At 45.7% G+C, this 24,335-nt stretch overlaps 2 protein-coding genes across 5 annotated transcripts in view; both read left to right on the top strand.

Moving 5' to 3' along the window:
• LOC140065435 (uncharacterized) overlaps window positions 1-24,335 on the top strand; it is a 255,509-nt gene that overhangs the window by 173,979 nt on the left and 57,195 nt on the right. The gene's annotated exons all lie outside the window — the stretch shown is intronic.
• Window positions 9,128-17,231, top strand: LOC140065394 (uncharacterized). 4 transcript variants are annotated; one of them, XM_072113006.1, is made up of 6 exons: window positions 9,128-9,192; window positions 12,005-12,085; window positions 12,220-12,606; window positions 12,692-12,782; window positions 13,061-13,151; window positions 13,402-17,231. In XM_072113006.1, the coding sequence occupies exons 3-6, from the start codon at window positions 12,458-12,460 to the stop codon at window positions 14,682-14,684; spliced, it is 1,614 nt and encodes a 537-aa protein (XP_071969107.1). In that variant the 5' UTR covers window positions 9,128-9,192; window positions 12,005-12,085; window positions 12,220-12,457; the 3' UTR covers window positions 14,685-17,231. The 4 variants fall into 4 exon arrangements, with proteins under 4 accessions (XP_071969107.1, XP_071969109.1, XP_071969108.1 ...); XM_072113008.1 differs by lacking the exon at window positions 9,128-9,192 and adding an exon at window positions 9,202-9,310; XM_072113007.1 differs by lacking the exon at window positions 9,128-9,192 and having other exon boundaries at window positions 9,878-12,085.

The raw sequence follows: 24,335 nt of genomic DNA, 5'->3' as shown, positions 1-24,335 counted from the left end.
TCTGTTTTCGGTTTCCTCTGTATCTGTTTAGGCTTTGTATCACGCCCAGTCTTGTCTCTGTGTGCCCTTATTCCTTGTGTACTTTTCCTTCCCACTTCTCGTCACTCCGAGCTTGCTGTGATCACGGTCATTGTTTACTAGCATACAGATAGGAGCTACGTTGACGGTCTTGTCCCATAATGTTTGGGGTTTTAATACTCCCTCTAAAAGGAGGATACGTTAAACATAAACCATCTGTAATGCGTTTACAAAATCACATTTTTTGCATTTCTCTCCTCCAGCATTCATGCACTCACAATATAAAATATTTTATTGCTCTTCTGCCCCACACAGAGCAGTAGTACTGCTCCTTTATGATGCTTTGCCACTTCAGGTTACCCCGGCCATCTGCGACCCACATGTGAGGTTTGTGAACTCCGAGGCTCTAAAATTGTCTTGATCAACTCCAGATAGTACAGTCCAGACCTTCTAACGGCTTTGCAGACAGCCCGATAGATTGAATGCCGCAATTAGAACATAACCACAACATTGCGTGACATGGGTTTAGCTGAGGTGTGGAGGGAGTTTCATGGGGTTCGGAAAGGATACTCTTACTACTCGGCTGCCCATAACAGATATTCAAGAATAGACGTGTCACAATCAGGGGTAGTGGACCCACTGAACCACCGTAAGCGATAACGTAAGACGACACCTGGAAACTGGAACACCTGGAGTCTAAGTGGGACCCAGTTTTCATCAGAACCCACCGCAAAGCGAGTTGGACTTGCTGCGTTGAGATACCACTAGTTCACTCCACATGCGCGACTTTTCTCCCGGTGGTAGCGGCCAAGGCGAGGTAAAGAATTGGAAGGCAGAGATGGAGTCATGGTCAGGACAGTTGGTACCCCAGATAGTCAGGTCAGGCGGCACAGGATTGGAGTCAGGGACAAGGCAGAAGGTCAGGACAGGTGGCAGAGAATCAAAGTCAGGAACGGAATCTAGGTCACAACAGATAATCAGAATAACTTCAGGAACAATACTGGAATGCTTTCTCAGAGGCATGAGGCACACAGATCTGGCAGGGGACACAGGAAGGGGCTGGCAATTTATCAGGGCAGACGGCTGGCCAACGGCAATTATCGGCGTTCTGGCCTTTTAAATGTTACAGAGCGGGTGTGTGCGCCTTAGATGGTCCATGAGCCTACCCCTCTTCTTGGACTGAAGGAACCTCTATAGAAGACCACGGTCCAGAATGTCCTCGGGCTCCTAAAACCTCTCCTCTGGCCCAAACCCTCTTCCAGTCGACTAAAAAGAACCACTTCCCTCTGACGACTTCATATCCAGGACCTCTTTTACCTCAAAGACATTGGTGGAATCCACCTAAGGAGCAGGAGGTGGTACTTGCTGGGAGAAGCGATTCAGAATGACAGGTTTCAGAAGGGAGACGTGGAAGGAGTTCGTGATCCGCATGGTGGGAGGAAGACGAAGCTTATAGGCCACGGGGTTAGTCCGCTCCCAGCTGAACTTAAGATCTTGAACCAACTCTTCCATGGCAGGAGCATCAGAAGGCACAGAAAGAGGAAGAGGTGGGTGTGTATGTTGTCTATAAACAATGAAGAAGAAAGGAGAGCCGGCAGATTCAGTCCAAGGAATTGTTGGAAAATTCTTTCCAAGGCAACAGGGTTTCGGGTGGAGACAAAATGGTGTAAATAGCAGCCCAGAGTCTGATTTACTCTCTCAACCTGTCCATTAGACTGTGGATGATACGCTGAGGAGAAGTCCGGGTTTTCAGAAACCGGAAACAAACTGGACCCCCGGTCCGAGATAATGTGCAGAGGGAGTCCATAAAGCCGGAATATGTGGAGGAAGAACGAGGAGATGACAATAGACCAGGCAGAGGAATGAAGTGGGACATCTTGGAGAACTGGCCTCTGACCACCCAGATGAAGGTATTACCGGAAGGTGGCGGAAGTTCCGTAACAAAGTCCATAGCTCCCTGAGTTCACGGGAAACTGGGTATAGACAATGGCAGGAGCAGACCTGCTGGCTTGAGACTTGTTACGGGCACAGGAAATGCAGAACCTCACAAAGTCTCGTACATCCTTGACCAGACCTGGACATCAGTAGAAAAGATATATGAGAGTGACAGATCTTTGCACCCCAGGGTGCCCAGCCACACGAGAGCAAATCGGACATAGGTCTTGCCAGGAGGAAGCTGCTGGAAATCTACAGGAACGGCAACAACCAGCCGTTCATAAGGAACAATACGTTGAGGAGCTGGTTCTTCCCCAATTACATTGGAGGCACGGGAGAGGGCATCGGCCTTGACATTCTTCTCTGCTGGACAGAAATGTATCAGGAAATTAAAATGGGAGAAGAAGAGGGACCAACGAGCCTGTCGTAGATTAAAAAGCTGAGCATTCTGGAAATCTAGGAGATTCGTGTGATCTGTTTAGATAGACTGGATGACGAGCTCCTTTCGGAAGATAATGCCAGTCTTCTAAAGCAAGCTTTATGGCCAGAAGCTCCTGATCACCTATGACGTAATTCCTCTGTGCGGCTGAGAAGGTTTTTGAAAAGACACCGCAACTGAGTGTTCGACCTTTGGCACCTTTCTCTTTTATCAGGCTGGGTGAGAACAGGAGCAGAGGCAATGGCATACTTCAGCTTGGAGAAAGCTTCTTCAGCCACCAGAGGCCACAGCTTAGGATTGACGTTTTTCTTGGACAGCACCACAATGGGAGATATGTGGGAGGAAAAATGTGGTATAAACTGCTGGTAGTAACTAGCGAAGCCCAGGAATCTCTGGATAGCTTGAAGTCCTACTGGGCAGGTCCATTGAAGTACCACAGACAACTTTGTGGGATACATCCTTGTCAGAGATGACATACCCGAGGAATGAAAGACTCTTTTGGTGGAACTGGCACTTCTTGAGCTTGGCATATAGGCGAATGGCCCCTAGGCACCTGAGAACTTGTCGTACTTGGGCCTGATGGGACTTAAAGGAAACCTACCACCACAAATCTACCTATAAAGGTAGATCGGGTGGTAGGTGAATCAATGGGACGTGAGGATAGCCCTTTTAAGGGCTAACCCTCACGTCCCCGCACTGTTTTATAAACTTTTATTACCCTAATATGTTAATTTACTTATGCGGCTACTGGGGCGTGGAGTAGCCGCATCTGAGGTTACACGAGGCGGCTACTCCACGCCCCGGTAGCCACATTACCCCTCCTACTCACCATGTTCGGCGCGCAGCTGCTCGTAGCTGCGCGCCCTCGTCCGCCGATCCTGACGTCTGCGCATGCGCAGAACAGCAGGCCCGCGCCTGCGCATCCCCGGCTTCAGAGCAGTGACCGCGCAGGCGCGGGCCTGCTGTTCTGCGCATGCGCAGACGTCAGGATCGGCGGACGAGGGCGCGCAGCTACGAGCAGCTGCGCGCCGAACATGGTGAGTAGGAGGGGTAATGTGGCTACCGGGGCGTGGAGTAGCCGCCTCGTGTAACCTCAGATGCGGCTACTCCACGCCCCAGTAGCCGCATAAGCAAATTAACATATTAGGGTAATAAAAGTTTATAAAACAGTGCGGGGACGTGAGGATTAGCCCTTAAAAGGGCTATCCTCACGTCCCATTGATTCACCTACCACCCGATCTACCTTTATAGGTAGATTTGTGGTGGTAGGTGCCCTTTAAGGTACATAGAGAACACCAGGATATCGTCCAGGTAGACCACAACACAGCTATAAAGCAAGTCTCTGAACATGTCATTGACAAAGTCTTGAAATATAGCTGGTGCATTCGAGTCCAAATGGCATGACCACTCGAATTGCCCATCACGAGTATTGAAGGCGGTCTTCCATTCATCGCCTTCATGGATGCGGATGAGCTTATAGCGGTTCTTCACCGTAATCTTATTAAGACCCCGATAGTCAATGCATGGATGGAACGAACCATCCTACTTGGCCACAAAGAATAACCCATCATGGGCAGGGGAAGAGGACTTGCGTATGAACCCCTTCTGCAGATTCTCCTTCACATAAGCCGCAGTTTCAGATACAGAGTCTCCTCTTGCTTCTCCCAGAAGACAACAGCAAAGTCTAAGTGAAAAGCCAGAAGACCAACCAGAGGCTTGGAGGATACTGAAGAAGTCGTGGTGGATACTGAATCAGCGTGACTAGCATTCCGATGCCCAACGAAGAACCCCCCCCATCTGCGTGACGCTGTAAACATGGAAGACCCAGGAGGATGGAAGACGTGGACCGGGGTAGCATATAAAATGACAGTCTCTCTTTGTGCAATGCCCCGACTTGCAGACATAGAGGCTCAGTGCAGTACTGGACAGTGTTAGGATTGGGTAACACAAAAGACAGAACTCCACCTCCAGAACCTGATAGGAGCTGGACAGCTTCTGGGAATTAACCCCTCATGGTGCAGAATAACCAGGCATCATGCAGAGGTACCACAAGTCCCAGCAGTTCCGAAAACAATCCTAGACAGCGCGAGATCTTAGCAGCCGCTGCCCGGGATGAGAGGTGGAGTTTGCGCGAATACGCGCCGGGGGTCGGAGAACGCTGCTGGCACCAGCAGAAGAACCAGAAGTCCCAGCATTCTCCCTACCGACCCTGACAGACAGATTGCAGAGGATCTGCCCACTTACAGAGGAGATGACCAGCAGTTTTTTGAAACGAATCACAGAATGATAATGCTGGAGAACCACAAAGTTTTCTGCAGCCGTCTGGAGTGTTCTTGGGAAGTCAGACGAGCTTTATCCACCTGCATGGCCTGCACTGGAGCAGACAAGGAGGTTGGCTGGGATGGTCTTTAGAAAACTGGTGCCAAAAGGGGCAGTCGATGGGTCCTGGTCTGTGCATGTTCAAGACGCTGCTCTTCCCGACGTTTAGAGAACCGGATGTCAATCCGAGTAGCCACTCAGAGTGGACGGCAGGTCTCGCGCAGATAGGGCGTCTTTGATTCTACCAGACAGTCCTTTTTTAAAGGTGGCGACCAGGGCCGCTTCATTCCAAGCAAGCTCGGAAGCCAGAGTGCGGAAATGAACTGCATAGTCATCAACAGACAAGTCCCCTTATCGCAAGTTCAGCAAGGAGGTTATAGCAGACCGGAATTCAGCGAGGAATGCAGTGAGATTAGCCGTGACCGGATCGTTGTTGTCTCAGAGGGGACTGGCCGATGCTAGTGCTTTACCGGAGAGAAGACTAATCATGAAAGCCACCTTGGACTGTTCTGTGGTGAACTGTAAAGGCATCAATGTGCAAGGAGCACTGGGTGATGAATTTCCTGCATAACTTGGCATCTCCATCATACTTGGAGGACTTGGAGGCAGTAGCCGGAGGTGCCGCAGGAACTTGGCGCTGCTGCTGGGTAATCATCAATTACTGCAAGTTGGCGGTGAGCTGTCCAAGTTGCTGGCCCTGCACGGCAATCTGCGGAGATTGCTGAGCCACAATGGGGGTGAGATGAGCCAGTTCAAGTAGTGGAACCTTGCGGGGATCCATGCACGGATCTTACTGTCAGGATCAGGGGTAGTCGATCCACTGAACCACCGCATGCTGACGTAATCCAACACCTTGGAGTGGAGTCTAACTGGCACCCGGTTTTCATCAGAGCCTGGAGCAGAGCAGGTTAGTCTTGCTGTGGCGGGAAACCTTCAGGTCGTTTCACAGGTGAGACTTTTGCTTGCGGTGGTGGCCAAGGCAAAGTACAGAATTGGAAGGCAGAGACTGAGTCGTGGTCAGGCAGATGGGCAGGTCAGGCAACAGAGAATTGGAGTCAGGGACAAGACAGAAGGTCAGGACAGGTGGCAGAGAATCAAAGTCAGGAACGGAATCGAAGTCACAATGGATAATCAGAATAACTTCAGGAACAATACTGGAACGCTTTCTCAGAGGCACAAAGATCTAGCAGGGGACACAGCATGGGGCCGGCAAGTTATCAGAGGATTCGGCCAGCCAGTGCCAATCATCGTCGCGCTGGCCCATTAAATATTACGGGTATGCGTGTACCGGAGCACGGAGACCACTGCTGGACCGAGGTAAGGTGAGTGAGGCTGCAGCAGGGCTCCAGGGGCACAGAGAGGCATACTGGTTTGTCTGCGACACGGGACATGGGTTCGCAGGAGCACCCGTAACAACTTGCTCATAACCAATATACCCACACTACATGACCTGGTTCAAACGAGATACATCCCCTGTAACTGGTCAGACCATGACATGCTGCTGGCCCAGTTCCTTTTGTCTCTTAAAACCTTGCAGTCGACCTGGAGATTGAACGAGACTCTCCTTAAAGACCCAACGGTCAAGTCACAAATTGCTGGGGAGTTGAGCACCTTCTTTGCAGACAAAGAACACCCAGACTCTAATCCGGTGTGGGTTTCGATGACATAGAAAATGCTAATCATTTTATGCCCCGGTAGTAAAATGAAATCGGCCGTCCACCAGGTGGCGCTGCTGCGCTGAAAAGCATCTGAACGCACTTCAATACACCGAGCTGGACCAAGTGAAGGTAAGTGCGTCCCAAGCGACACATTTTCGGTTTTTAAATGCGGCGGTTTTTCTGAATACGTCGGGTTTTCGTTCGGCCAGGCCCCCCGATTTCCGTTGCGTGCATGCCGGCGCCGATGCGCCACAATCCGATCGCGTGCGCCAAAATCCCGGGGCAATACAGAGGAAATCAGCAATATTCGGGTAACACGTCAGGAAAACGCGAATCGGGCCCTTAGTAAATGACCCCCTATGCTTCAACTAGACTTGCTCTTAACAGAGCGGACTGAGAGGGCACTTCAGTGGACAAAGGTAGGGCGGCACGGTGGCTGAGTGAGTAGCCTTGCAGCACTGGGGTCCTGGGTTCGAATCACACCCTGGTCAACATCTGCAAAGAGTTTGTATGTTCTCTCCGTGTTTGCATGGGTTTCCTCCCACACTTCAAAACATACTGTTTAGATTGTGAGCCCCATTGGGCAGGGACCAATTTGACATGCTTGTGCAGCACTGCGTAATCTGTGTGCGCTATATAAATAAAGAATTATTATTATTATTACAAAGTCTCTTTAGCAGGCCAACAAAACTGACACATTTTTGGCCATTTTATTTTCTGTGCTTGAGGGGTTTGGTATCAGAGGTTTTTTCCCTTCCCTTATTAAACAATTATACTCCTTCCCTTTAGCCACCCTGAAGCTCCTGACCCCTACCAGGTCCATTATTCGGATTGCCAGGGGCACCAGGCAAGGCTGCCCTCTTTCTCCAGCATTATTTGCTTTGGCAATGGAGCCACTGGCCAGACTGATCAGGGCTAATCCGAGCATTGCAGGACTTGAACTGGGGGGCAACCAATACAAGGTGAATCTGTTCCCGGACAACCTGCTGCTGACTGTAACTAAGCTTTTGACATCATTGTCTCATCTTTCTGAGCTAATGGATAGGTTTGCCCAAGCATCTGGCCTAAGTGTAAACTTTGATAAAACTGAGGCACTTTTCTGCAACATCGCCTCCCACACTGCAAAGCTGATTTTGGCTTCAAGCCAGGCCCAATTACAGAACACCCAACTTACAGACAACTCCTAGTTACAAATGGTCCTCTGGTTGTTTGTAATTTACTGTACTTTAGTCTCAGGCAACAATGATCAACTGTAACAGTTGCAGGTGTATGCAATGGATATTTATACCGTAGTTAATCTTGGTCCTTATGGCAACCCAAAAGTTTTAAAATCCAAATGTCACAGAGACCAAAAATGTTAATGTTTCGGCAACTTCAATCTGACTTTGCTAATTAGGATACCTCTACCATATCATCCATAAAGATAAACACACTACCTAAAACCCTGTACTTGTTCCGTTGCCTTCCCATTCATGTTCCTGTAAAGGCCCTACAAGATTTTTGTTTTGTTAACATTTTTTTCTTTATAGCAATTATACCTGCATAGACTCTTCTATGTGCTTTAATAGGAGAACTACCATCGGTCTGATTCAAAGTAATAATAACTCTTTATTTATATAGTGCACACAGATTACGCAGCGCTGCACAAATTGGTCCCTGCCACCATGGGGGTCATAATCTAAACAACCTACCAGTATGTTTTGGAGTGTGGGAGGAAACCGGAGGACCCGGAGGAAACCCACGCAAACACGGAGAGAACATACAAACTCTTTGCAGATGTTGACCTGGGTGGGATTCGAATCCAGGACCCCAGCGCTGCAATGGTTCAATATTATGGACTTTTCTGTGTTTTCGTTCAATAAAAATCTTTGACATTAGAAAATACAGTGCAAATGCCTGAAATGCCACTTTTTATTCATTTTGTAACTCATACAAAATTTTCAAAAAGTGATTAAAAGCTTGTACCATCAATGTAAATGTCATCACATCCTGCAAAATATCCCTTACACATCTCTGTACACCAAAGTATGAAAAATGAAGATATTTTTAAATCTATATAAATTTAGAATCCCAATTATTGCACCAAACCAAAAAAAGGGGAGGTGTAGAAGCTGTAAAAACTGAATCCACAAGAAAATGGCGTAAAAGCATTTTTCCCTCAAGTTCACTGCATTTGTTTTTTTTTCCCGCTTCCCAGTACATGGCATGGAAAATTAAATACCTGCCATTAGGAAGGTACATTAAACAGGACCTTATAAAGCTCCGTACATGTAAAAATAAAAGTTTATGGCTTTTTAAAGAAGGGAAGCAAAAAGCGAAATCGCAAAAAATTACAAAGGCCATCGACAGGAAGGGGTTATGGGAGACGTCTTTCTTGTGCACATAGAAGCAGCCATGCCCTGCAGGTGAAGTGGACTTGTTTATGACTCTTATTAGTCACTTATGTAAATGCCAAGGAAAATACAGATAAATAGTGACTAAAACAGACAACATACAACAAACCGCATCATAATAATGGAGTCTTATGTCTCCTGCCGGTTATTACATAACACGAGGACTTCCTATAACAGTACAGAACAACACAAGTCTCAGCACTGGTCACAACTTCTCCTCACATGACCCCACGCCCTAGGAACACTTCCTGGTGCCTGACTCCTCCCACACATGTGGGTCACTAAACACATGGTCATGACATCATCACAGGTCCTATAGCTTCTCCATCAGTACAGAGCCTGACTCCTCCTACAAATGGGCTGGTCACATGACTATGACATCATCACAGGTCCTGTCACATATATCTGGTGCACAGCTCTGCAGGTGGAGGTAAGTGTGTAGTCACCGGTGATGTCTGTCAGGGTTACCAGGGGGACATTTATCAGTGACCCCTCACTTCCGTCTCTCTGGCTTGGGGTTTCCTCCTGGCCGGGAGTCACGTAAGGAGGTTGGTGTCAGTAATAATAATTAGTGGTTCCTGGTTTCCTCCTCACTCATTGGCGGAGCTCATTTTGTACATGCTCCTTAGTGAACTCCTCCAATACAAGCAATAAGGCTCTGGGAAGCAATCCCTTCACTTATTTTACAACTGCTAGAGTGATCAGAAAACCAGAGCTGTGGAGTCGGAGCTGGGGACCCTTTTGGTGGCCTTGGAGTATTAGTTAGGGAAAATGAGGAGTTGGAGACGGATACATCACAGAAGCGATGCAGGTGAATTGGTGGGAGTATCTCTCTGGTGGAGAAGAGAGGAGTCGGGCAGAAATGTCAAATTGAGGCGTGAATATTTAGAAGGGTCTCCTGAGATGTAGCCGCTCCTGTAAGTGTAATTGGTTTAGAAGCACGACATCCACATGTAGATTTTTCTTAATGGATTCAATCACAGCCGTACAAAGAGGAAGCTGTGTCCATTGCCCTGACATCATAAAGACGGAGATGGTTGCTATTTATTACCGCTATGCGCACCAGGACCTACTAATACGTACTAATGGGGGGGGGGGGGGGAGGGGAGCTCATGGTCTGAGCTCATTCCATAAGCAGTGAGTATCAGTTTTAGAACACAGCTGACACTCGCCTGTAACTGCCACGGTCTTAACCTGTTAAGTGCTGCAGTTGAAGCCAACCATGGCACCTAAAAAGCTGCAGATGGACGCCGACATCATGGATGGCCGATCACCGTCCCAAGAGATCATTGGAATTTTTTTCCAGCTTCCTAGTACATTGCATGTAATATTAAATGGTGCCACTAAAAAGTATAATTTATCTTGCAATTAACAAGCCTGTATGCATCTCTAGTGGAAAAATAAAAAAAAGTGATAGCTTTTTGAGTTAGGGAAGTAAAATGAAACGAAAAACCATGCTGATTCCTGTAAGGGTTAATGACTGAATGTTTTTGTGATGGTAATTCTGTAAATTGTGGACTAGATCCAAGACAATCTGTGAAGTCTGATCCTTAGTGATGAATTTGGGAATCCTCTGTCTGAGCCCTAGATGGAGGAAGTTCTCTGCTACATTGTGACTACATCATCCGGGCATCACCAGCGCCTCTATTATTGGTGGTAGAGGAGAAATCTCCAGGTGACAGGACATAGGAATCGCTGGGTTATCACCAATGTGGAAATTCATATTTATCTCAGAAAACTACAATCCCAGCGCATCCACATCTGTAATAACCTGGCACCAGGATAATAATATATAACGCTGTCAGCACTACCAGCAGGTAGAGGAGAGTCCCAGCATTATAAATCAGTATCTGTAAGTTCCGCAGAGTTCCCTGAAAATGCACTTTTTACTAAGATCGTGATATCCTGCATGTGTCCCTTCCCGCTCAGGTTCCCGTAGTTCATCTTCTTCTTCCCGGTGCATGTAAGTGCATTTTCTTCCAACACAATTTGAAAGTTCAATCCTGCGCTCAGTCTGAATCAGTCGGATCGTCTGACAGCACAGACCATTTCTCCTCATTATTTTCATAGATTGATTTCAGTAATTGTATTTTACTAGGGCGGTTCAATAAGTACCCGTGTTAGAAATAAAGACACCATTATTTTTTTTTTATTTTAATTTTTCAACATATTCCTCTTTTAGAAAGATACACTTCTCCCAACGTTCCCGCCATTTTTTAAACCCCTCCAAAAAATAGGGTTTGTCGAACTCTCCAAAATACGCCTCTGTCTCGCTTGAGCTAAATTTTTTACCGCGAGCCAGTTCTTCATGTTAGGAAACAAGAAAAAGTTGCATGGAGCCAAATCGGGTGAATACAGGGAGTGTGGCAGCAATTCATAACGCAATCCATGCATTTTGGCAGCTACAACTCCAGATGAATGTGCTGGTGCGTTATCGTGGTGAAACGGCACTTTCTTTATTGCCAAATGCGGCAGTGTCTCCTTCAATTATTTGTCAAAGCGGTCCAATAACTCACTGTAGTATTGTCCAGTGATCGTTCCTTCTTTGTTCTTCCATGTGGATCATGCCGTTAGCATCCCAAAAAAAGCGCCGCCATGACATTTCTGGCTGATGGGAACGTCTTCACCGTCGTTGGAGCAGATTCAATGGGAGAAATCCATTGTTTTGATTGTTGCTTAGTTTCTGGTGTGTAATGATGAATCCAGGTTTCATCAACGGTGACAATTCAACGCAAAAACAGCCGCATCTGCTTGCTGTCAACCGTGAGCAATCGCGGTACCCACTGGGGGCGACAATTTTTTCATCGCCAACTTATCAGGTAAAATAGTAATTGCCCTTCCAGTCGACACACCTACGGCCTCTGCTACTTCACACACTTTCGTTTACCGAACTGCGAGTATCATGTCGTGGACTTTTTAAATGATTTCCTCGGTAACCACGTCTGCCGGGTGTAATGGTCGCTCCTCAGCAAAAATAGATGTTCGCCCATGTTTAAATTTGTTAGACCAATATCTAACTGTGGCGAAGTGTCCCCATAAATAGCATCCAACTTTGCTTTTATCTCCTTGCATTTTTTCCCATCCAAAAACAAAAAGCAATTTGTTTTGCCGTCATTTGATAGATGGCAGCACACAATGATAAAAACCACTTCCCTCAGGAATGCCCAGTGTCGTCAAAAACGGGTACTTATTGAACCGCCCTCGTATATATATTTACTTTGTCTTATCTTCTTTCTCTTCAGGATCGGACAATGGACAGAGACACGAGGGTGGAGAGAATCTTCCAGCTCACCCTAGAGATTCTCTTCTATATTACTGGAGAGGTGAGAGATTGTGATGAGGTCACATGACATCATTATCTATGGGAATAACAGATGATAGGACTGGAGAGGTGAGAGATTCTGGAAATGTATGGAGTGATATTTATCTTGATATTTATGTGTCTCTCCATAACCAGGATTACATAATACTGAAGAAGACCTCTAATGGGCGCTGTCAGGCCCCTGTGTATGAAGAACGGGGGAGAACCCTGAGCCCAATCCCGGCTCCTCCACCTCACCCCCTGATACATGATGACATCAATGAGCAGAAGATCCTAGAAATCATCCGCAAGATAATTGAGCTGCTGACTGGAGAGGTGACACTGCTGGGAATGCTGGGACATTATACAGTAACGCTATGAAGGGATCTGGGTGATGACGGGATCATTGTGTGTGTCAGGTTCCTATAAGGTGTCAGGATGTGGCTGTCTATTTCTCCATGGAGGAGTGGGAGTATTTAGAAGGACACAAAGATGTGTACAAGGACGTCATGATGGAGGACCACCAGCCCCTCACATCAGTAGGTAATAGGCAGGACTAAATCCACACGTCCTTTCATTATCTGTATGGAAAGAAGGAATTCAGTCTCTGGATGTTTCCTACAGGTAGATCCAGTAAGAGAACATCACCGGAGAGATGTCCCAGTTTTCTTCTACCACAGGATTGTTCAGAAGAGAAATATGTCCCACAGGATCACCAGGTAGATGATGAGGCTTCTTAGCAGATTTTCTGATCCATGAAGGTTTATTATAACCATGGAAGATTCTTTTGTCTTAATGTAAAATCCCATGTCCATGCAGTCCTCATGAGCCTGACTTGTTTCATTGTTTGTTTTTCTTCAGATAACCCCCCCCCCTACCAGATATTTGCCTATCATTATAATTATTGATTATTTGATTGTTATAATCTAAAATCTTCAGTCTCGCTTCTTCTTTGGTGTCTTCTTACAATATTTGGCTTTCTACGTTTTTGTATCAGGGTGAAGATATGAAGAATATTACTGCTCCAGAGACATATGTGAGGGGCGATGAGCGATGTAAGGAGGAGATTCCTACAGGTAACTGCCCAGGTGAGTAGTAACCACTATATAAAGTAGAGACGAGTGATAACACAATACAGAACATGGAGGTTCAGGAATACTGCTCACCAGGACCTCGGAGGAAGAGACTGAGATGTTACATCAGTAATAATACAGAACCTTATGGTAAGAAGGAAAGTCATAGCCACCATGGGCAGACAAGAAATGCTGCATGTACCCGGATTGCTGATATCACATAAATGTTAAGGTTATATTTTATAATGTGTTTTATTCTCCTCAGATGACAATTCCAGGAGCTCAGAGGAACATCTGAAATTTTCACATGTTACAGTAGGTGATGGTTGTATCACACCAGATACATCTGAAGATCATGACAATATCCTAAATGCATCGTCAGACCTTCACACCCAAGATCCATCATCTTATCCTATTAAATGGTTCCTTTCTACTGAATCATCAGAAGTGGTTAAGGAAACTAAATCAAGTTTAGAAAGTGGGAACCTTTGCAGTGTTAAAGTTCTTCAGAGAAATCAGATGGGAGAGAAGCAATTTTCTTGTTTAGAATGTGGAAAATGTTTTAATGAAAGTTCTCAACTTTTAAGACATCTGAAAAATCACACAGAGGAGAAATCTTTTCCATGTTCAGAATGTGGGAAATGTTTTACAGCCAATAGAACTCTTCTTCAACATCAAAGAACTCACACAGGGGAGAAACCATTTTTATGTTCAGAATGTGGGAAATGTTTTAGCCAAAAATCTGTTCTTATAAGACATCAAAGAATTCACACAGGGATAAAGCCATATTCATGTTTGGAATGTGGGAAATGTTTTACTCAAAAAAATGATCTTCTTCAACATCAACACAGTCACACCGGGGAGAAACCATTCTCATGTTCAGACTGTGGGAAATGTTTTGCTCGGAAATCGTATCTTCTTCAACATCAACACAGTCACAAAGAGTTGAAGCTATTTCCATGTTCAGATTGTGGGAAATGTTTTGCTCGGAAATCGTATCTTCTTCACCATCAACAAAGTCACACAGAGGAGAAGCCATTTTCATGTTCAGAATGTGGGAAATGTTTTATAGTACATACACATCTTGTAAGACATCAAATAACCCACACAGGAGAGAAGCCATTTTCATGTTCAGAATGTGGGAAGTGTTTTACCTTGAAATCAACTCTTGATCGACATCTGACAAGTCACACAGGGGAAAAACCGTTTGCATGTTCAGATTGTGGGAAATGTTTTGCTCGAAAATCACATCTTGATCGACATCTAATAAGTCACACAGGGGAGAAGCTATTTTCTTGTTCAGAGTGTGGGAAAGGTTTTGCCCAGAAAACACATCTTGATCGACATCTAATAAGTCACACAGGGGAGAAGCCATTTTCATGTTCAGATTGTGGGAAATGTTTTGCTCGGAAATCACATCTTGATCGACATCTAATAAGTCACACAGAGGAGAAGCCATTTTCATGTTCAGATTGTGGGAAATGTTTTGCTCGTAAATGTAATCTTCATAAACATCAGAAGTCGTCACACATTGGTAAAGCTGAATAATGTTATAAATATGTTAAATGTTGAAGCCACAGATCACTTCGTATTTCTAAATTAAATAACAAACTGAGGAGAATTATGATGAAATACAGTGGTGGCTTACCTATGGCACGGGTGCCAGAGGTAGCACTCAGAGCCCTTTGTGTGGGCACCCAGGCCATCACCCTGCACAAAGGTCACCATTCAGGCGTCTAAGTGACTTGAAGAGTGCAGGAGGAGCAAGGAGGAGTGGGCAGAGCTGGATTATCATTGAAGCCCCTTCTCAGGGCCTGCGATTCATCCTGTTAAAGGGACCTTAGAGGGAAGCTACAATAACAATCCAAATTTCTCCATCTTTCTACTGTATTGGTGTTTTCAGGATGCCAATACATATGAATCTGTGACACAGCAGGGAGCAATAAGTTACTTTAAATTGGCATTTGGCACTTTGTGAAAAATTTGTGGCTTTCAATTGTATTTTGGGCACTCAGTCTCTAAAAGGTTCGCCATCACTGATGTAATACAAGACAAGTGTATAGAACTTTATATTAGTAAGTCATACATCTGTAAAAAATGTGAGAATTTAGAACAATCATCAACGTATGTTCGATTCTAAAATATATATTTATTATTGACCCCAACCATAAATTTTGTCATGAGCTTCATAGTATCATTATTTTTATCATTCTCCTCCTGTTCACTTTGCCGTATCTATATATCACATTGTGATAGATAAAGATTCCCGCTACAACCTGCTTCAGTATTCTGGGTCTGGCCTTCTCTGCTTGGTCCCTCCAAGCTGTTAAGGAGGTCGCACTTGTTTCGGACGCCATCTTGACTACTGTCCGCCATCTTAGATACAGCGGCCATGTTCCCTGACCATTGTCAAGTTAATGTCATGATTCAAACTTCATTTTATGTAACCTGTTTGCTGGCCTGTCAGCTAATACCCTGTGACATGTAATGAGAAGCCAGTCTGTCCTCGAAGCTGCATAATAATATGATTCTGGAGCCACTTATCTTCTTCTTAGTATAAACAATATCTGTGTACAAGGTCTCTGAGAACTGAGCACAATTAATTCACTTTTTTCCCAGAATATGCTGATGTCCAATAGCTTTGCAGTATACTATTCACACCCCTTTGATGACTTTTCTGTCTCTTATATATTATGCATTTTGATTATTAAAGGATAGAAGATCTTGACTAAGAGATTGACGTATGTCTTGGTCTCTATGTTCAATCAAGGGTTAATTAGGACTCACCTTACAAAAGTCAAGAGGGCTGTTGGGGCCCTGCATAAAAATCCCTAACACAAGCCCACGTTTTAAAAATTACCATGGAGGTTGTATGAAGGCGAAGAAGCAATTCCTGCTAATTCAATTGAAGGTCATAGAGAGGAAGTACTAGTACCGTCAAATCCGGTTGGGCCCCTAGCACTTTTTCACAGCAAACACAACTCCACTTCCATTAGGAGATCTATTTATCCTCCCACCTTGGGGTCCTAAGTCAAATTGTAACCCAGGTTGGCGTTTAAACCACTCTTTTGAAACCTGGCTGAGACATACCAAATTATGTCTTGGAGAGATCCTTAGAAGTAGAGCTGTGTGTTTTATAAAAAAATTTGATACAAGAGATTCTTGCGAGGGTAAGAAATTCAACTCCAGAGCCTTTGACACAGGACCATAATGTTAACACTATACTGTAAATCCTGTTCCTCAGCAAGAATGTAAAAAGGTCATATTTTCTGACCTGCAACTGCAGTCTAATAATTGTAATTTTTCTAACATACAGCTCCACCTAATTTACACATATAATATAAATTCGTAGCCAATTCTAGCCATTTAGCTGCCTAAGCTGAATATTGAAATACACTCCCCTTCTCCCACAGCGCTTTATACCCTGAAACACATTTATATTTGGCCCGCTGATAACATACCCACGTGGTTCCCAATGGCTCACTGACACACTGTGACTGACCATACACTAGGTGTGACTGTCTCGCACAAAAGTAGGCCAATCAATGACAAAGGTAATGATGGCATCTAGTCCCAGACAGGTGACAATCTGCTCCATCAGGAATACAACTTCATTATGCATTCAATACCAGATATCCTCAGGTCTGTGTTGTACATGACCGTACAGTGTGCGTAAAATAATACCTCACTGTGTGTGACTGTAGTATCACCTGGATAACATTATCCAACACTGTGTTACTATATAATATACACTCCTTACAATAGAAATGACCACACTGTGCCCCACAAATAAAACACCCTATACATAGTCCCTTTAATAACTTACAATATGTCCAGCACCCCACATTTATTACATGCAGCCGTCCCTAATTCATATAGAGCTCCTTTTAGGCTTGGTTCACATGACGTTTTTATATTGATGTATTGTATATAATGTATATAACTATATGCAATGTATATTTATGATGTTTTAAATCCAGTGAATATGCATCACGTGAAACACATCACCCTTCTGGCTCATTAGCATAATTTTAAACATTTATTTTAGAAGAAAGGAGGATGTGGATAACAAATAAAAGAAGATTTCTTCCGTCACAGTACCTGGATCTATGAGTAGGTGTCCCTGGTATTTCATGCTTGATTTTTTTTTTTTTCTTCAACTCTTTATTTTAATTTTTCATAATTTTTACAATACAAATACAATCGGTGCTTTTCATGTAATGCAAACATGAGAACCTCAATCAATATAGGGTTCTATGGCAATGGAACAAAGAAAAAGAAAACTAAATAGAACCACATTAACTTTCGTCACATATAACAAGTATTTCCAATACAATAGCAAAGTTATGATAGCATCTCTATTAGCATAATCAAACATTAATAATCAGGAAATCAATCTAGCGTTATATTTGTCCCATAAAGTCCAGGTTTTTTCAAATTTTTCACTAGTGTGGCGAAGTACAGCAGTAATATATTCCATCGATCGGAGATCTCTCAAACGTGCATATAGCTCCAGTAATGATGGAGGCGCAGAGCGTCTCCAATGCAAAGAGATCAAACATTTCGCTGCTGTTACTATATGAAGGAACAACCTGGCACTCGGACCCTTGAGAGATCTAGGATACAAATTAAGCACATAAATTTCAGGGTCCAATGGGACTTGTACATTGAGGACCCCCCCAACAAGGGACCTAACCTCCAGCCAAAAATGTAGAAGGGCAGGGCAACTCCAAAAAATATGAAACAGTGTAGCATCCGACCCTCCACACCTCCAACAGAGATTAGGAACTAATGGGTAGAATTTATGTAAAAGCTCAGGAGTGCGATACCAGTTTAGCAAAATTTTAAGTTGGTTTTCTTTATATAGCGTACAAATAGATGATTGGCGGGCTCTTGCCCAAATAATCTGCCATTGTTCAGGAGTAAAGCATTTGCCTATCCATTTTTCCCACCTAGTCATGTAAGGATGGGAGATATTCGACCGCTCGTTAAGTATAGAATATAGGCTGGAAATCAGGCCCCCAGCAGAAGGACCCTCCGAACAAATCAATTCAAATGGTGTAGGTCTAGGAGGGACTTCAGGACCTAAGAGGGAGGAAATAAAATGTGTAATCTGATGATAAGTGAATTCTGCCCCCACCAGACACGGATGTTTATCCACGAGGTCCCTCAGTGGGAGCACTTTCCTGGTATGGGGATCCAGCAGGGTCCGGACTTGGAAAGTACCGGCTTGCACCCAGGGCCTGTAACTGCTAGTGAGACTATCTGGGAGATGTGATGTGTATAGTATTGGAGTAAGGAGCGATTGCATGGAGGCCAACTGAAAGCGTATCCTGCATCTATACCAGATGTCTCGGGTAAATTGCATGGGACCTAGTAATGTCAGAGTAGAACCTACCGGTGGGGGACCCCATATTAAAGTGGCTGGGTGTAGTGGGGCCATCCATAGCTTTTCAAGCTCCGTCCATCTATTATAAGCAAGCATTGTGGACCAGGAGGCAATGTGACGGAGGTGGGTCGCTAAATAATAAAGTTTAAAGTCGGGAAGGGCTAGTCCTCCACTAGCCGCCCCCGCTGTCAACACTGTTTTAGAAATCCTATGGCTCCTGCCCCCCCATACGAATTTCAAACACATAGACTGCAATTTACCCAGCACCCCCATTGGGACTGCCACTGGTAGAGTCTCGAACAGATACAGTATCTTCGGTAGAATAGACATCTTGACAGCTGCTATACGACCCAGCAACGATATATGTAGAGGTTGCCATTTGGTTAAGAGATCCTGAATTTCCTTGATCATTGGTGGGAAGTTAGCAGTGTAAAGAGTCTTATAAGTTCGAGTAATCTGTACTCCCAGATACTTCAGCGATTCTTCCTGCCATGTATATTTAAAAGAACCCTGAAGAGTTGCCAGCTCATTTGGGGGGATATTTATGGAGAGGGCCTCGGTCTTATGTCTATTAATCTTATACCCAGAGAAGTGACTATATATATCTAGTATTTTATGAAGGTTTGGTAGACTTACCACAGGGTTCGAGAGCGTAAGAAGCACGTCATCCGCGAATAGCGAGATTTTAAATTGTTTATCTCTCACCCGTATTCCTGTCACATCTTCTGATGTTCGAATAAGCGCTGCTAAGGGCTCTATACAAAGCGCATATAGTAGGGGGGAGAGGGGGCATCCCTGTCTAGTTCCATTACGGATAGCAAAGAACAGGGAGTTAGCATGAGGAAGACGAATCGCTGCGCTAGGGATAGAGTACAATCCCTGCAGAGCCTGTAGAAATGGGCCCCTTAGTCCAAAGTGTCGTAAAGTCGCCATCATAAATCCCCAATCTAGGCGATCAAATGCCTTTTCGGCGTCCAAACTGAGCAAAATAGCACTCCCATCTGTTTTTCTTATTACCTCCAATAAATCCGCTATCCGTCAGGTATTGTCTCCTGCCTGTCTAAACCGGACAAAGCCTACCTGGTCTTTGTGAACCATCTGTGGAAGCCAGTCCCCCAGCCTATTTGCCAAAATTTTAGTGAAGATCTTCAAATCTGAGTTCAAAAGAGAGATAGGGCGATAGTTATTACAGTCTAAGGGGTCCTTTCCTGGTTTTGGGATTACTGTTATAAAGGATCTCAACATAGCTTCAGGGATTGGGGTACCAGACATAAAGGAATTAAACAGCTTAATCATATAGGGGGATAGAATATCTAAATACGTTTTAAAGTATATATATGGAAGCCCATCAGGACCGGGGGACTTTCCATTGGGTAGGTCCATTATCACCTCCCTCAACTCCTCCTCTGAGATGTCCTGGTTCAAGGCCTCTATAGCAGTGGAAGGCAGTTTAGGTAGGCTACACTCGCTAAGATATTGCTCCAAAGTCAGTCCTTGGGCTTGAGAACCCAACGGAGAGCGAGCAGGGAGATTGTATAAATCATGATAATATGTTTCAAATATTCGGGCAATTTTCTCAGGGTCATAATGGATAGTTCCCATACTATCCCTAAGGCTATAAGGGTTAGATGCCATCGCCCTATCTTGAAGTTGGCGTGCTAATAATGTATGTGTCTTATTACCAAATTCATAGAAGCGTTGGCGAGAATATCTTAGTAGTTTTTCCGCCCCTACCAAATCTATTTCCCGTAGTTGTGCTCGAGCGGCTAAAACTTTTTGTAGGATCGTAAGTGACGGATGGGTAGCTAGTCTATTCTCTAAGGTTCTAAGTTCCCTTACACATTGCTGTCTCACCGCCTCTACTGCTTTCTTTTTGTAGGCTGCTTGGGATATGGCATATCCGCAGTATACTACTTTATGCGCTTCCCATAGTATGGGTAGGGAGGGTGCTGATGGGGAGTTATCTGCAAAATATTGGAGTAGAGAAGTGCGTAACGCCTCTTTTGTGATGTTGTGAGATAGGAGTGTCTCATTAAGTCTCCAGTGTAGGGGACGTGGCGGAGGATTCACCAATGATAGTTCAACTGTAACCGGAGCGTGATCCGACCAGGTGATTAATCCAATATCCGCAGAGTGTAGGGTACGAAGTATAGAGATATCCCCGAGGAAAAAGTCTATGCGTGTATATGTCTTATGTGGGTGTGAATAAAAAGAGTATCCCCGTGCTGTAGGATTGTCCACCCGCCATAAGTCAAAGAGGTTGTGTCTACGCACCAACTTTCTAAAACCTAGTGACAGCCTACATTGTTGTTGCGATGGGGAGGTATTCTGTATGGACATTCGGTCTCTGATTTCAGAGAATGTAATATTGAAATCCCCTCCTACCAGAAGCGGTGCCGACCGGTATTGGGCTAAACGGGACAAGACTCCAGATAAAAAACCCAATTGTCCGGAGTTTGGGGAATACACATTACATAAGACCAGCTGGCGCCCTCCAAGGGTCCCCCTCAAAATAATAAATCGTCCCTCTGGGTCTGGATAAATATCTAATACTTGAAAGGGGCAAGAGCGAGCAATCAAAATCGCCACCCCTGCCGTCTTTGTTGCTGCAGTAGCCTGAAAGCTCTGAGGGAAACTCCTTCTAGCGAACCTAAACGATCCAGATGCCGTCAAATGAGTTTCCTGTAGGAAAGCTATGTCTGGTTTAAGCCGTTTCAACTCCTGCAGCAACAACTGACGTTTAGAGTTTGAATTCAACCCCTTAACATTTAGGGTAACAATCCTCACCATTCTTACTGTGTGAATTTAGATTATGCGAGAACCCCATATATGGGCAGAGTACACCGCAAAGAGTGCCAGGTTGTTTCCTACTCTCAGATGGCATCATACAATTCCTATATATCCTTGTAGTGACATCAACTGTATAAACAATCAACAACATATTTAAGAAAAAAATTAGAACATAAACATATTTGGTTACATGCCCAAGACCCCATGTGAAGTCCACAAAACCCCACACTGAGTCCAAGGTACGGGCGGTACGTCCAGTTATGTTACGATCCTGACAGCAGGACCAACACAAAAGGAGGCACACCAACCCAATTTTGGGTGACATGTCAGATGTCCAACTTGCGGATCGCACTGAACCAGCCATCCCAAGCCGTCCGCCTCGGGCTTGTATTTTGCATAAAAAGGATACTGTGAGCAGCCTGCAGACCTCTAAGGACCCTGTGAAACTTCATCTCTCAGCGCCTTAGTCCTTTCGATGTAGAACTCGCATGGGCAGAGGGGGGAGAGGATCTGCTCGATTCTGGGGACCTCCTCCGCTGTTTCCTGGGGGCATTGCGTTGCCAGGTCGGCGAGAGCGGAGGGTCTGATGTAGGTAGACTCCATTCTGGGATGACTGGAGTCAGTAGATCTAAGGAAGTGCAGAAGTTGTTTAAATCTGCTGGAGATCGCAGCGTCGCTGTTCGGCCCTCCTTGCGGGCAGTCAAGCTGAAAGGAAATCCCCATCTGTAGGGTATGTCAGCTTTTCGTAGGACCTCTAACAAAGGGCGCAATGTTCTCCGGCGTTGTAAAGTGACCCAGGAAAGATCCTGGAAGAGTTGCACCTGCGCACCTTTGAATTCAATATGGTGTTTATTACGTGCTTTAGCCATAATCTCTTCTTTCAGGAGAAAATCTGTAATGGAGCAGATAATGTCCCTAGGACGCCCAGATATTGGCTTCGGTCTAAGTGCGCGGTGGGCTCTATCCATCTTAATTGGATCATCTGGATTCCTTCCCAGCAGGGAAGAAAACAGCAGGTTGAGGACCTCTGGAACATTTTCAACATTCTGCGCTTCCGGGATTCCTCTAACCCTGATGTTGTGCCTACGGCCTCGATTATCGAGGTCCTCCACGTGTGACTGCAGATCTTGTATTTTTTCAGACTGCGCCAGAAGACGGGACTGGAGAGCATTAACCACCTTTCTAGAGGACGCATGATCGTCTTCTAGCTGATCCACTCTATTAGCTACTGCTGTTAAGTCCTGGCGCATTTCGGCTATAGCCGAACGACAAGTGTCTTTAACTTCAAGTATCAGCGCCTGAAAGTCTTGCTTCGTAGGTAACTGATGGACATGAGACCACCAGTCCGCTGGTGGAGGCCGCAACTGATCAGATAATGATGATTGATGCGATTCTGGGGACCAAGTTCCCGGGCCTGACTGAGGCGTGGGAGGCGTATTAGCATAATCCATATCTTCCAGCCCTCTGTTATGTTGTCCCTGTGAATTGCTGGATCGTGGCCTCTGCGGAAGTGGAGATGGGGCTGCCGATAATGTGGCCTGATGGCTAGGGCTCGGTTGTAAGCATAAGGCCCCTGTTGGTATGGCCAGGTCTATTAGCAAGGGCAGATTGCTGCCCTGTTTTCCCTCATGTGGGGATAAGGGGCTCTGGCTGAGTGGCCCTACCTCCAGGGTGCTACGCTCCTGCAGCCCCTCATTTCTTGTGGCTGCGGCCTGCTTGTCCCCCTGTGAGCCGGATTCCCGGGCTGCTGCTGGAGGTGGAGGCGGGGCTTGAGCGCTGAGAGGCACCTCAGGCTCTGCGGTCGGCGCCATCTTGGGTCCGGCGCGTGTCTCCCGGACCACATAATCATCTAAGGTACGGGAGACAGAGGCGCCGGACCGGTCCGGTGAGGCTCCCAGAGCTTTAGTGCGGCGGCGGTTCCCCATCGGTAGCCGAGCAGGGCTATCTGGTGGCGGCTGCTGTGCTGATTTCAGCCCGGGCGGACGGAGCTACCAGTTCACGCGTCCGACTCCGTGAACATCCGGACACGCCCCTTCATGCTTGATTTTGATGGTAGATTTCCTATAATACTCAGGGATACCAGCTGTTTCCTCAGACTTTGGTTGCCTCCACCAAGCCAGGTTGCAGCTGCAGCACTTGAATCCTACTTCTGGTGGCGGGTCATTGGCTGTTGATACCACTGCTGCGACCGGGAGTGACTTTGGTCCCACAAGATGTAGACCAGATGTGCTGGTGGAAACGGCCAAGAGTGACTAACAGAGAATGTGATTTTACAAGAAATGCCTTGGATGTGAGATTACCAATAAATTACGATTCTGTACCTCGTCTTGGCCGCCACTGCAGACAAAGTTGCACCTGTGGAACGACCAGGTTTGCAGCGTGCTCTGGAGAAAACTGGGTACCACTTAGACTCCAGTCCCAGGTGTCGGCTTACGTCATCGTCCGCGGTGGTCCGGTGGGTCCACTAACCCTAGTGCCTGCCAAGGTCCCGCTACCTGAACTAGCTGATCTTACCACCGCTGTGATCCAGCAGCCCTGGAAGATTGCCACGCATGGTGAACAGCTTGGACAAGTCAACGCCATGTTGCAGCAATTGATGGCTACTCAGCAACAGCGGCATGTTCCTGCGGCTCCTCCTGCTATTCTGGTTAGCCTGCCTTCCGCTAAACCTAGGCTGAGACTTTCTATGCCTTCCAAGTTTGATGGGGATCCCAAGTTGTGCAGGGGCTTTATCACTCAGTGGTCCACATTGAACTTATGCTGACGCAGTTCGTCACAGAACGGTCTAAAGTACCCTTTATCATCAGCCTTCTACCCGATCTGGTACAGGAAAGACCCGGTCACAGACAATATCACCACCTTCTTTGCTGAATTCCACTCTGGCTTTAAGGAACCTGCACGGGCGTCTTCTGCTGAGACCACCCTGCTGAATCTACGCCAAGGGGACTCCTCAGTTGGTGACTATGCCGTACTTTAGCTTCCGAGCTGGATTGGAATGAGGCGGCCCTGCTCACTACCTT

This window comes from Engystomops pustulosus, chromosome 6 (assembly GCF_040894005.1).
Source record: "Engystomops pustulosus chromosome 6, aEngPut4.maternal, whole genome shotgun sequence".
Taxonomy (NCBI): Eukaryota; Metazoa; Chordata; class Amphibia; order Anura; family Leptodactylidae; genus Engystomops; species Engystomops pustulosus.
Note: the sequence above shows the minus strand (reverse complement) of the source record. Positions and strands in the feature narration are given on the sequence as shown.

Coding starts and splice junctions, on each gene's coding strand:
- LOC140065394 (XM_072113006.1), top strand. CDS start 12,458: ATGACGGGATCATTGTGTGTGTCAGGTTCCTATAAGGTGTCAGGATGT. Junction 12,607..12,691: donor CCAGCCCCTCACATCAGTAG/GTAATAGGCAGG, acceptor TCCTACAGGTAG/ATCCAGTAAGAGAACATCAC. Junction 12,783..13,060: donor ATGTCCCACAGGATCACCAG/GTAGATGATGAG, acceptor TTTTTGTATCAG/GGTGAAGATATGAAGAATAT.